Source organism: Rhodnius prolixus, unplaced genomic scaffold, assembly GCF_049639745.1.
Source record: "Rhodnius prolixus isolate KJV_2025 unplaced genomic scaffold, Rpr scaffold_8, whole genome shotgun sequence".
In the NCBI taxonomy this organism is placed as follows: Eukaryota; Metazoa; Arthropoda; class Insecta; order Hemiptera; family Reduviidae; genus Rhodnius; species Rhodnius prolixus.
This window is the reverse complement of record NW_027411593.1, coordinates 24,461,803-24,476,132: the sequence shown is the minus strand read 5'-3', so window position 1 is coordinate 24,476,132 and position 14,330 is coordinate 24,461,803. Positions and strand designations below refer to the sequence as shown.

The window sequence follows — 14,330 nt, the reverse complement described above, 5'->3', positions numbered from 1 at the left end:
TCGTCAGCTGTCGTCACAATCTATCGATGGTATATAAAACATTAGTGTAATATAGTGACAGTGAATATAATAAGGTGTTAGAATAAAAAAATATTATCAAAAATATATAATGTCGGCTTATCGCGTCGAAAAGCCAAAACCAAATTCTGAGATCGTATACGATTGGAAAGGGCTACTCAAGAACAATCGAATGGTTGTAATAAAACACCATATGACCGAGTGAAGCTCGGTCCGAGCGGATCAACGACGGTGTCAGTACATCTGCAGCTGGGGCGGTTGAAATTATGCAAGTGGATGATGAAATCGCTTCTACATCGACAACGGACTTTACAGGCATAGATTGTGTTCGATCGTCGATTATGAAGACACATTGGGCAACAGCTAGTGCACGTTTCATTACGACGTTTGTCAACAATCCATTCGGACATCGTGCGATCGTCTATGGTTTCTGTCTATAAAATAAAAATATTTTGTATAAAAAATATAACCCGTTACGTAAACGTATTCACATACAACACACGGCCGTGTCCATGACACAGCCGCAGTTTTTCAATCACATTCCAATCATTGGTGCCTACAAAATTTTGTACTTTTTCATTTCTCTAGGTGTCACTTCTTTTCCTAATTTCCTCACCTGTTGTTCACTGACTAGATAAACTACAATTTCTCTTGTACTCTGAACATCCATTTCATGAGAGAGCAGTTTAGTCTGCAATCCTTTTTGGGTCTAATCTATGTTTAATATTTCGCGACCTTCTGCACGAAAGCGTAATTGATATCTTCTATTTGAGTGGTAGGTTTGAACCCTTTGCTTCAGAAGATTGAATTCAAAATATTGATCATTTCTTTTTCCTTACTTGCATAATATTTATGGATATAAATGTAGTCCAAGGTATTTTGCCTGGAGAAATAAAGTTTTAGGTCTAAGTATGTATAATTAGCACAGAAACTCAGTGGGAAGTAAACCGCAGGAGCCATTTTTTTGAACAAAAATCTTAGAAAACAGACAATTAAGTAATGTTATACTTTTGATTAACCATTTTGATCAAAACATTATATTGGCATCCTCTTTTAGCACCTAAGAGAAATACCAAATTTTACATTCTGTGACTCATCGTTTTTCTAAAAAAAAAAATAACACTTTTTTTGACTCAGGAAACCTTAACAAAGTTATTTCCGATAAAATAATAAAATCTGCACAAATGCAACATCTTCTTTCTCACTATATAAACTGCAATAGATCTTTTAATTCGTATCTGTAAATTCATCTCGTTCAATTCTATAACTATCCTCTATGAACATTCTCATGGCATTCGAATGATTCCAATATGTGAATGAACAACGCTTTTAACATCACTTATCGATTATTTAACCGCCTTAATCCACATGTTAGGATTTGTTATAGAAATATTGAGCAAATATTATTTGTTATAGTGATGTTATTGGTCAAGTAACCATGAGTGAAAAACCTAAAGACAAAGCCGAATTGAATTCCGATTTTCATAATAATAATTTAACGCTTCTCTAACCTAAAAGTTCACTTTAAGGATCAACCATCTTAATTTTTTTTTTTTTTTTGCCGGCGCATCGACGTCTATGACCATTAGCGCCCAACCATCTTAATTAAACCTTAAATAAAACAACTATACATGAAATGAATTGGATGTAGTAATATCAAAAGTAAATTACAGAGAGATATTATAATTAAGATTAATTTGCAGTCAATGGTGCGCTACCTTGGGCTCTACATAGACAAGCGACTCACGTGGAACCCACACACTAGACTTAAAAGACAAGCAATGACAAAACGTGCGAAACTACTTTACAGACTTCTTGGACGACGCTCCAAATTACCCATTGAACTCAAACGCTATTCTCAAACCTATGTGGACTTACGGACTAGAGCTGTGGGGTTCAGCCAAATCTACAAACATACGGACTGTACAAGACATTTTAATTAATGCTTCTCCGACAGATAGCTGACGCTCCTTTCTACGGTGACTAACCTCACTCTTCACAACGACCTCAACATCCCCTTCGTACACCAATTAGCCAAGACTAAATACCAAAAATTCCATACTGCTCTCTCCACTTGCTCCAATCCTCTAGTACAGTCACTCGCCTCCTCTGACATTCCTGACAATCCTCCTCGCCGACTGAATCGCCAGTGGCCCCGCGACTTCCTCGTAGTCTGAAGGCCTAAAAATCATATCCTGTAGAAAATGCAGTTTCTTTCCTCCTGCCTTTCACGCCTCTATACTTCAATCTGCCTATTTACTTATTGCATAGTTTATTATACAGATTGTAAATAACAAAATAAATTAAAAAAATAAAAAAATTGAAGCTATTTTAAGTAAGGGAAAAATAATCTAACGCTAATTGTATTTAACACGATGACTTTCGTGGTCGGTCCACCACACTTCTTGTAAGGAATGTGTATCACCCAAAAAAAAGAGACAGAAAATTGGCTTGGCATTAAACATCTTTGGTTAACCAAAAATAAGAGCAACGGTTTGTTATTATTCGGTTAATTCCATTTTACAATTAGAACACGAGTTTATCTGAACAAACTGTTAATATCTTTTAACATTTAACAAACTATCGTTGATCTATTCTTTAATTTTCTTACTTTGAAGTTAAAAATTCCATTATGGCTCTCACAAGATGTATATTTTTTGAAAAATCTGAAACTAGCTAAGTTTTCTACGATAGAAACTACAAACAGATCTTTTAAACTTGATTTAGCTGAAGTTGCTAGCTCTTAGATTTTTTTCTCCACCTAGGAGCTTCACATCCCAGTGATTTATGTAACAAGAGAACACTGTTCGAAGGCCGGCAGTGCCCTGAAAAAAAAACCTCCTTACTTTAATGACCTCAGATCTAGTCGCGCCCTAAATTGAAGATAAAATAAAATAAACTGTTACAGTTTACCAAAATAGTTATTATTGTTCAAAAATAAACTAAAAGAAAGAAATCTGTTGGTTTTTTTACCTTGCAAATCTTTTGAGTGCTCTGATAAAAGATCCCTTTTGCATAGTTTATTTGGATAAATTTTTTATGCTTTTAAAGCCACCAATACCACTTACATCTTCTTAAATAATGGGTTAGGAACATTAAAGGAATGTTTTTATCTGATTTTTCTTTTTTCTTTTTTTGTGGAATCTAAAATTCCCATTTCTGCGAGACAGGTGCTTTGCTGAACTGGATTACTCAATATCTTTATAACAGAGTGGTAAACATTTGTTTGAACCATATTTCTCTTGCTTGTTGTTAAACTTATTTTACAATTCTTCAGTTGTGTATGAAATCTATTTATTGTAATTCAAACAGTATCTATACGAAGAGATCGGTTAAAGAGTGGGTTTACTGCAGATTTAGTGCACGTACAGCCACACGCAACTCATAGTCACAGACTCACCGTCGATCTTACTGGGTATAGCCAAAATGAGAAGAGTTCCATTCCGAAAGAACTGTTTTATTTTAAATGATAGTCCAGCCAGTTATAGATTATACTCTATCTATTATTGCTATTTTTCTATTCAATATTGTTATTAAAATAGTATTAAAAACAATCGTTATAAGACTAAACATTTTATTTACGGTTGTATATATATTTTCTTTTATCTGGGCATTACTGCGCATGTCCCAGAATAACAATAAGAACAGAATCTTGAACCCTGAAACAGTTACATGTAGGACCTACAAAGGAATTGGTGAGTGAACTAATTGGTAGCGATAATACAGGGTAGGAGAGAGGGGGCATCCTTGAACAGTTTTAATTTCCCGCCAAATATTTAAAACATTTATGATTGGTAATTTTCTCCATATTTTTTGGTAAACCTGTTGTATAACTTACAGAGTTTCCCTACGTTTTCATTGTTTGTAAAGTCCTGAATTGAGGAATGTTATATTTTGTAAGGTGGAAGTAAAATTTTTGTTGCATCTTTAGAAGTGTATTGTGAAGATTGTAGTGGACAAGGTCCAAGTATTGTTAGTCCATATTACAATTTGGAATTCGTATTTTTAAACCTAGTATTTACAAACTTCTATTTCCTTGCAAAAAGTGTTGGATATTATATTTTCTTTTATGGAAGGAGAGGAGGCACATTTCATCATCACAGTTAAAATGTGCCCTACCGGCCTTGCAAGTTTGTGACTTTTTTTTTTTTGTTTAATCGCAGAGAAGGGGAAAGTGGTCCGAAGCTACATTAAGAAGCGCAACAAACCGAATATTTTGTTCAAACTTCCTAAACCCATCATCACTTCGGGTACAACATCCCGAACTGAGTCATTCTAGATTTTTGGACTAGATTTCAGTGGTTTAAAAGAGAAAGTAAAGTTGTAGTGAGAGAAATAACTGATAGAAGGTAGATTCAGAGTAAAGTAATATCATTTCTTTCTATTTTATATTGTGTTCAAAGGTGCCCCACCATTGGGGCAGATATTAACAGTTGACACATTTTTAAATTAAAACAATATAGATATGTATGTAAAGTACCAACTGTTTATTGATATAGATCTGTTAAGAAGACTTGAAAGTTGTAGAAAACAAAATAAAAAGGTTTAATAATACGATTCTGAGCACTCTGTAACAGAAAATGTAAATTCTGTTCAAATGTTCCCCCCTCTCCACTATAAGAAAAATGCTCAAAGTTGCACATTCTCTGAGCTAAACCAAAGCAGATTTGTAGAAAAAACAAATTTAATCGGCTTAATATTTAACCAATCTTAGGAGAAAATTCTTTGGCATTATTTTAGGTAAATCTGCAAATATTAGGTGAAAAAAATAATTGCAAATATTTACTTTTTTTCTATTAAGATAAAGTAAAAAAAGCCATTGGCGATGTTGGTTGCACAATTAACAATCTACTTTATCAAAAAAAAAAAATTATATGTTTGCATTTTCTGAAAGTTTTACGTTTTTGGGATATTCTGTTTAAGCACAAACTGTCTCTAAATCAGAGAATCTCCAAACAAGTATTGAAATGATTCAAAAAGTTCAGGGAATCAATATCGATTGCCAGAGATTTACACTGCACTTAATTCAATTTATTTTTATTCAACTAATTTCATTTTTGTTTGATTTAGGTAAATATTCACCCAGTTGGTCACTTTAGTCACTTCTGCCTAAGTCGAATATTTTTATTTAATTTTTTTTTCGATTATATTAGTTAATGTATTTAAGCTCTGGGCTAGCGCAAATTTGAGTCCTTCTCCAAAGATAACATACTAAGTTTAAATGAACTGTATCAAACTTCCTAAATTCTAAATATAAATGATATTAATTTTGGACTTTAAACTCTTAACTGATTGAACAAAAAAACGATTTAACTAATTTATATTTTAGCAAAGTTTAATGACGTGTAAAGATAATTAATTTTTCTTTCTTTCTAAGCACTAATAAAAAGAAAAGAAAAGATTAAATTATTATTATAGCAAAACTTCTTTCAAAGGAAGTGGAAAAAAGCAAAAAAAAAAAAGCATGAGAAAATTAAGGGGGAATCCATCAAATTGAATCTTACTTGATTGTGTTTAATTAAGATTTACAATCAATTGATCTCCGCCTCCATTATATTTTCAGTGCGCTTTGATCTTTTGTTATTACTTTCAATCCCCAAATTATTCTATCAGTCTCTAAAGATTATTTGCTTAGGTTTTTCATGTTCACCCTTATTGAATGAATTTTTATAAATTAATAAAACATTATTATTAGTTTTAATTATTTATTAATAAGATTTATTAAAAAAAAATATTTCTGGTTTACTGAGGGTCACATATTTTTGGGTAAGGAACACTTTGTCTGTTAAATGGATACAAAAAATAGTATTTATTAATTTTGGGGGTACAGCAAATGTAAATAAAGACTTTCTAGATTAATAATTATTTCTGGTTTACTGAGGGACATATATTTTTGTGTAAGGAACACTTTGTCTGTTAAATGGATACAAAAAATAGTATTTATTAAATTTGGGGATATAGCAAATGTAAATAAAGACTTTCTAGATTAATAATTATTTCTGGTTTACTGAGGGACATATATTTTTGTGTAAGGAACACTTTGTCTGTTAAATGGATACAAAAAATAGTATTTATTAAATTTGGGGATACAGTAATGTAAATAAAGACTTTCTAGATTAATAATTATTTCTGGTTTACTGAGGGACATATATTTTTGTGTAAGGAACACTTTGTCTGTTAAATGGATACAAAAAATAGTATTTATTAAATTTGGGGATATAGCAAATGTAAATAAAGACTTTCTAGATTAATAATTATTTCTGGTTTACTGAGGGACATATATTTTTGTGTAAGGAACACTTTGTCTGTTAAATGGATACAAAAAATAGTATTTATTAAATTTGGGGATATAGCAAATGTAAATAAAGACTTTCTAGATTAATAATTATTTCTGGTTTACTGAGGGACATATATTTTTGTGTAAGGAACACTTTGTCTGTTAAATGGATACAAAAAATAGTATTTATTAAATTTGGGGATATAGCAAATGTAAATAAAGACTTTCTAGATTAATAATTATTTCTGGTTTACTGAGGGACATATATTTTTGTGTAAGGAACACTTTGTCTGTTAAATGGATACAAAAAATAGTATTTATTAAATTTGGGGATACAGTAATGTAAATAAAGACTTTCTAGATTAATAATTATTTCTGGTTTACTGAGGGACATATATTTTTGTGTAAGGAACACTTTGTCTGTTAAATGGATACAAAAAATAGTATTTATTAAATTTGGGGATATAGCAAATGTAAATAAAGACTTTCTAGATTAATAATTATTTCTGGTTTACTGAGGGACATATATTTTTGTGTAAGGAACACTTTGTCTGTTAAATGGATACAAAAAATAGTATTTATTAAATTTGGGGATATAGCAAATGTAAATAAAGACTTTCTAGATTAATAATTATTTCTGGTTTACTGAGGGACATATATTTTTGTGTAAGGAACACTTTGTCTGTTAAATGGATACAAAAAATAGTATTTATTAAATTTGGGGATATAGCAAATGTAAATAAAGACTTTCTAGATTAATAATTATTTCTGGTTTACTGAGGGACATATATTTTTGTGTAAGGAACACTTTGTCTGTTAAATGGATACAAAAAATAGTATTTATTAAATTTGGGGATACAGTAATGTAAATAAAGACTTTCTAGATTAATAATTATTTCTGGTTTAATGAGGAACACATATTTTTGTGTAAGGAACACTTTGCCTGTTAAATGGATACAAAAAATAGTATTTATTAATTTTGGGGATATAGCGAATGTAAAAAAAGTCTTTTCACATTTGTTTTATTATTTCGAGAAAATAAATTGGAGCTTTGAATGGTTTGTTGATCAGATTTTGGCGCTCGAACACTTCTTAGTACGCCAGTGTTTTATTACCTTCTCAGAGTTAGTTTTGATCGGATTTTGGCACCCGAACTTTACTCACTGCAGTGCTGGTTCCCATATTTCGTTTTAGATAATACTTTTCTAATAGTTCAGTGAGTTGTAGAGGCTAGTAAGACATTAATCACGCCTTTTGTTCAAATTCAATTTGCCTGTACTTGAACTGGTGAACAATATCACCAGTGCAAAGACTATATCTTCCTTTTTTAACGAATAAAAATAATGAAATTATTCATTTAATTATTATATCCGATTATTTATTAGTGAGTGCAAATTATAGTTTGATACTGGTAAACCTGCTGTACAGGGGAAGCTGTATAAGTTTGGCAGTGAAAGGGGTTCCCATAAGACTGGGCTTAAAAGAGGTTGGCAGCCCTGAATGGAATGTACTATTACAACCGGAATATTCCGAAACTGGCCGACTCAGACCGAGGTGGCAACCGGCCCACACTAGTCGTTACACTTCAGTTGTTCTCCGCTCTTCTGACGGAATAGGTCGGTTAACGTTCAAGTGGGGGAAAAGATTACGAAACATTTTTTACAAAAATAATAAAAAAAAATAGGGCTTACGTATTTTCGTTTACGTAGTCCTCGTGTTTTTGGTTTTTATTTTTTAATTTCACCTGTGTTTTTTTTTTAATTTTTAATTTTAGTTTTTGTTTAATTTTAATTAAAACATTGTTTATTGTTTTAGTTTTACGTTTTGTTTGTTTGTTTGGTTTTTACTTCTTGAACATTAATGAATTTGAACATAATAAAAAGTATATTATCCGTATAATTTAAATCATATAAAAAAGTGCATACATGATAAGTGTTTATGAAGCCGGTGACAGCTCTATTTACCTCTGTTTTTTTCTTATAAAAAATATTTGAACAGAATATCGCAATGAGACGTTATACACTGTTTGTGCAAGGAATCGTCTTCATTGTGATTATCCATCAATTAGGCTTGCTAGAAAATGTAGAAGCAGGCGAATATTCGAACCATTGGGCCACCTACTACGAGAAACCGTGCTGCAACAGCGCCCGTCATGTCAGACACCACAAAGGTACCTCTATACGTTCCACCTTTTTCTTTAAAAGACCACCCAGTTGCTTCTTAAGTTTTTATTTTATTATTAGTTATTTTTTTTCAAATTCTAATTTGTCCTAAATAAAACAGATTTATATAATATTTTCATTTTTTTTCCGGTTATTATTTTGTTTCTTTTGAGACGTTCTGTGTGACAAGAATGCTTTGTTTACCTACACCCAATTTTATCGGCATTTATTATTTCTATTTAAAACTATAGAAAATGAAAACTCCTTTTTTTAAAAATATAAATCCAAGAAATACGGCGCTAATGTTCTCAAGTCCGTGTTCTCTCCTCTCTTTTTAGAGAATACTATTTCACTGAATTTAAAAAAAAAACCGGTCTTTTTTACCACCCAACTCTTACCGCTTACAAATCTTCCGTGTTTTATAAACAAATGAACATAACAGCTATAATTAAACATGCTTGAATTGTAAAACCACGTGTTCCTCGCTTTATTTACAAATATCCTGGGTAACCAAACGGTTTGTTTAATGTCTAACCTCACAAACATGCAACCCTATTCCATGTGGAGTTATTTACTAATTAATTCTGTATCCAATAAACTATCAATTTCATTCTTTTGCTTGGAAAAAAAAGTACAATATTTGTAAAATGTACCATCATTCAATTTTCATTTGTGTATTAAGTAAAAGCAAATTCAAGTCAGAGAAGAATGGTTTGTTTACGAAAAATTTATTTTGTTTTATAAACATTGAATTCATAACTTAAAATAATTTTCTAAATACAATCATCAAATAATTTTACTCCCAATTTTTTTGCTTAAACAAGAGCACTATTTAAATGTTTTAATAAAATCTATTCCGAGGAATTTAAGCAAACTGATTAATAATTCAGTTTTTTTAAGTTTTAAACTGCATTTTGCTGTTAATTCCTATAATAATAAATAGTTAACATAAATAAGTATGAGATTAGCTGTTATGTATTTGAAAACAATTTTATATAACAATTTTTGAAAGTAAAAGAAACACATGAAATTTACTAAAGATGTTCGACTTCTAAAACTTTGATATAAAATGTTCTGAAGAATGAATACATTTTTTCTTTTGGAACACTCAAGTTAATCCTGTTGCACACAAATCTATTTGCATATAACTAAAGTAGTTTCTAATATGAAAACTGTAATCCTAATGAGTTGTTTATATCTTGAAAATATCCAGAATTGCCCTTTTTGATTGTATTCTACGGTATTTTCTTCACAAAAACAGCATTTAGTAGCATATATTTGGTAATGAGGAAGTTAATATTTCTCTGAAATTAATCTGGTGCAAAATATGATTGTAATAAAAGCCCAGTTTAATAATGAATATTGAAAATGTTCATTGCTAGATGTGTGTCAATTTAAAAATATAGTAATTGGTAGAAATTTAAACGTCAAGTTTTATCCAATATAGGGGCTACCATACGTCTTGGTACGAAATTGCCCCGGTTTCGTGAGTATAGACGTGAAAATTTGTCTATCTCTGACAAACTTTTCGCGGGACGGAAAATTTGCACCCATCAGAACTCTGAAACGATACAGAAGTCCATTTCCGTTTAATCTACTAAACAGTATCAGCACTCTTGATTGGATAATATGCTTTACCTTTATATGTGTGAAATCTCACCATACTTTTTATAGTTGCGTTATCCTTTAGCAGAAAATGCGAACATTTTAGAGATATCTTTCTTCTGAATTGAATTCTTTTAAAACTTGGTAATTTAGCCTAATAATGTTTAATGTAAACCTATAATGTTAAAATGTTTATTTCGTCTGTAACCGTTTAAAGACGAAAAAATGGTCCCTTCTTATAAAACATCATGTCGGGTAAAAACTTTCAAAAAGTAACTAGGATCAGCTAGTAAAAATTCCACCATAGTATTTAGCCTTACAATTTACAGCGCTTCCATTATGCAATAAGATATAAATCCGACATACAGTCGAACCTCGCTTAACGAGCATAATTCGTTCCAGAACCTTACTCGTTAAGCGAAACAATTTTTTTCATATAAATTAAAATAAAAGGGGATAATTGCTAGATCAGCCACACTTACGCCATTTTCTCGTTTCTCAATGATTTTACGTTTCAATTCTAACGTTATTTTAATTCTTTTCGAAACCATTTTGTTAGAGGGATAACAAAATAAACACAATAATATTTAAACACAAATGTCACTATATGGACTTCCCCTATACACCACTCATTCGGTGAAGTTCGGTTTCGACTGTATCAATGCATTAGATACGTGGAGAATATGAAACGCATATGCGTAAACAGGAATGACTAATCGAAGAATGCGCAGTTTTCGATGAGTCAGCGAAAACTGCGCAGTCAGCGAAATGTCATTAGAAAACTATCGTTATGCGAAACATCGCTCGCTATAAGAATCAATTTGTTTTACTCGTTATGCGAATTACTCGTTAAGAGAGGTGCTCGTTATGCGAGGTTCCACTGTAATTCCATTTTGAAGCAAGCACGAATAAGTTGTTCAAAGTGAAGGACTGAGATTTTTAAGTTGATACCGCACCGAATTTTTTTTACAAGTGTTTAAAATGACTAGAAGCAATTCACTCATCGAGAAGTCCTAAATCAACAAATGAGAAGTCAAGAAGTATTTCTGTACACGTCAAGAAATATTAACAAGTAATTCTAAGAAAGCGCTCTTAAACAAGCAACCAGCTACTTTACGAGCAAATCTTGTTATTTACAAATTCAGTTAGTTTAAGTTACCTTCGACTGACTGTCTCGCTAATAGCAGCTCTTTTACCTAAAATCTTTAAGCCAAATTAAGTACAAAAGCCAACAAAAAATAATTATTTGCTAAAATCCCGTCAATCTTAAAATAATTATTTAGTGCAGAAAATGGTTATTTTTGCTGTCAAACTAATCACACAGTGTTTCTTCTACTGTCAAAAAAAAGTAAAGAATTTTAGACAATATAATTATTAGAAATTCAAAAACTAAACCTGAAATGAAGTAAAGAACTGGTTGCCAAGGTAACTCTGGTAAACAGTTGCTATAACAAAGAGATTCTTTCAAATTCGAATATCTCTTTTTCTTAAAATAGAAAAAATATCAGTATTACCCTGAATAAATACGGGCAGAATTTATCACCAAATACTAACTCATAAAATTGTTCAAATTATAAAAATTATTAATTTAAACTGCAAAAGTTTGGTTAACTTGTGTTTTTGGTTTTTATAAAATCAATTAATTAAAACTTAATTTATTTATTTTTATCCAAAAGAAATAAATGAGAAATTGAACAAAATAGATTTCAGTAAAATCTAACTTGGCAATCTAAATTGTAAACACCGATATCATTATGCTTGCGAAAAGTGCAAGCTTATTGCATAACAGTATGGAAAATAAGTTCATGTTGCAAAGATGTACTTTCGGCACTCGTCACTACGTGGTAAAAACATAATTTTTGGTTTTTTCATAGAAAACTTGTAATACTAATTAGATCATGAATTTTGAACATAGCGCCAAACAAAAAGAGGATCGGATGATATTTTGATTCTGTAAATTCAGCATCTACGAGGGTCGTTTGAAAAGTCCGTGCAAAAATAAAAACTACTTAATTTTTGGGGGTAAACCTTTTTTATTTTTCAACATAGTCTCCTTTTAGGCTTATACACTTCGTCCAACGCTGCTCTAGTTTGTTGATCCCTTCCGAATAATAGGATTTGTCCAAGTCTGAAAAATAGCCATTCGTTTCTGCAATCACCTCCTCGTTTGAATAAAATCTTTTTCCCGCTAGCCATTTCTTCATATTGGGGAACAAATAGTAGTCCGAGGGAGCCAAGTCTGGAGAATAGGGGGGATGTGAAACGAGTTGTAACCCTATTTCCATTAATTTTGCGACCACAACTGCTGAGGTGTGAGCTGGTGCGTTGTCGTGATGGAAAAGGACTTTTTTGTGGGCCAATCGTGGGCGTTTTTCTTGCAGCTCGGTTTTCAAACGGTCCAATAACGATGAATAATATGTACCTGTAATAGTTTTACCCTTTTCCAGATAGTCGATGAGGATTATTCTTTGCGAATCCCAAAAGACAGTCGCCATAATCTTTCCGGCCGAAGGAACGGTCTTCGCCTTTTTTGGCGCAGATTCCTCCTTGGTAACCCATTGTTTAGATTGTTCTTTGGTCTCAGGAGTGTAGTGATGTATCCATGTTTCATCCACAGTGACGAAACGACGCTTAAAGTCCTGCGGATTCTTCTGGAACAGCTGCAAACCGTCCTTGCAACACTTCGCACGATTTCGTTTTTGGTCAAGCGTGAGCAATCGCGGCACCCATCTTGCGGATAGCTTTGTCATGTCCAAATGTTGTTGCAAAATATTATGTACCCGTTCATTCGAGATGCCCACAGCACTAGCAATCTCACGCACCTTCACTCTTCTGTCATCCATCCCCATATCATGGATTTTATCAATGATTTCTGGAGTAGTAACCTCAACAGTGCGTCCAGAACGTTCAGCGTCACTTGTTCCCATATGGCCACTCCGAAAATTTTGAAACCACTTATAAACTGTTCTAATCGAAGGTGCAGAGTCACCATAATGTTTATCAAGCTTCTCTTTAGTCTCCTGAGGCGTTTTGCCTTTCATAAAGTAGTGTTTAATCAACACACGAAATTCTTTTTCGTCCATTTTTTGAAAATCACTTGACTTCCTCGATTCAAACGAATGCCAAACACAAAGAAATAGACCGATCTGGCTGAAACTTGGTGCGTGTTCTTCCAAGAGATGCTACTAACTAAACATAACCTTGATACGCGCCAGTGGTGCTATCTCTCTGACTTTGCACGGAATTTTCAAACGACCCTCGTATATATCGTGTAAATGCGGATAAATAGCTAATAATTGGGTGCTGTTTTCTCATGGACTGTGTGCCACAAATCAAAGGAGGTATATTGAGTGGAGCCAGCTATTGCTGTAATGCTTTGGATAGAAATCAGGTGCTAGGAGTTAAGCAGAAGTTGGTTTTTAGGAGATGCCAACAATGCCGGAATGGATGGACTAAGATAGCGTTTTTGCATTGAGATTACATTATTATACAAGAATGGATTGTTAGTTTGGTATCAGAAGAGGATGTTGAACCATTTATGTGCAATTAATTTGGAGACATAGAGAGCGTTGGCTATATGACGAAGGACTTCATGATTGGAAGTTTTAGATTCTCTAAATGTTGGAGGGTTTCGCGGAACCCCACAGTTCAGATAATAAGTCCAGATTAATCTCCGATTTTTTTTGGTACATTTAAAGTTGATGTTCGTCGCAATAGTTACCCGAAGGTTGACTAATACAGTTTGTACAGTTGTGTTAGTTTCATGTAAGTCCACTGTCTTTGATTATTTCATTTCATTTGAGAAACGTTATAGTCAAATTGCCCAATTTTTGCTGACTGTTTGATTGATTCCGATAGCCAGAAATTGTTTTGATACTTTCTTCACAGCATCTTTGAATCATTCAAGTTTCTTGGACTCAATTTGTGAAAGCAGACATGAATAGTACCTGTTTCATTACTTACGAATCACAGATTAAAATATTAAAGAACGGAAAATTTGAAAAATAATAATAATTTTTACATCTCACTTAATTCTTGCAAAGCTATAATTGTAGTCTGTCAAGAAAGATAAAATACTTCGCATTTATTACAGAAAGCTTCATGTAATTAAAATATTAATAACTAGGTAAGCTGTAATGGTGGATTTATTACCTAGCTATAGGTAGGAGTTTTATTTGTTATTGTTTCGAATATAAATGTAATAGTTATTTAATTGTTATTGTAAATAGTCATATTGTTATGACATAAAAGCTAAAACAGGTTATGTG

General features: G+C 32.1%; 1 protein-coding gene across 1 annotated transcript in view; it reads left to right on the top strand.

The window, feature by feature from the left end:
* Positions 1-7,874: 7,874 nt before the first annotated feature.
* The window catches only part of Sema2a (Semaphorin 2a), a 658,355-nt gene continuing 651,899 nt past the window's right edge, over positions 7,875-14,330 (top strand). Inside the window, exon 1 of the mRNA XM_074122059.1 lies at positions 7,875-8,465. Within this exon, the coding sequence (XP_073978160.1) occupies positions 8,303-8,465 (163 nt within the window). The 5' untranslated portion in view covers positions 7,875-8,302. The remainder of the gene's footprint in view (positions 8,466-14,330) is intronic.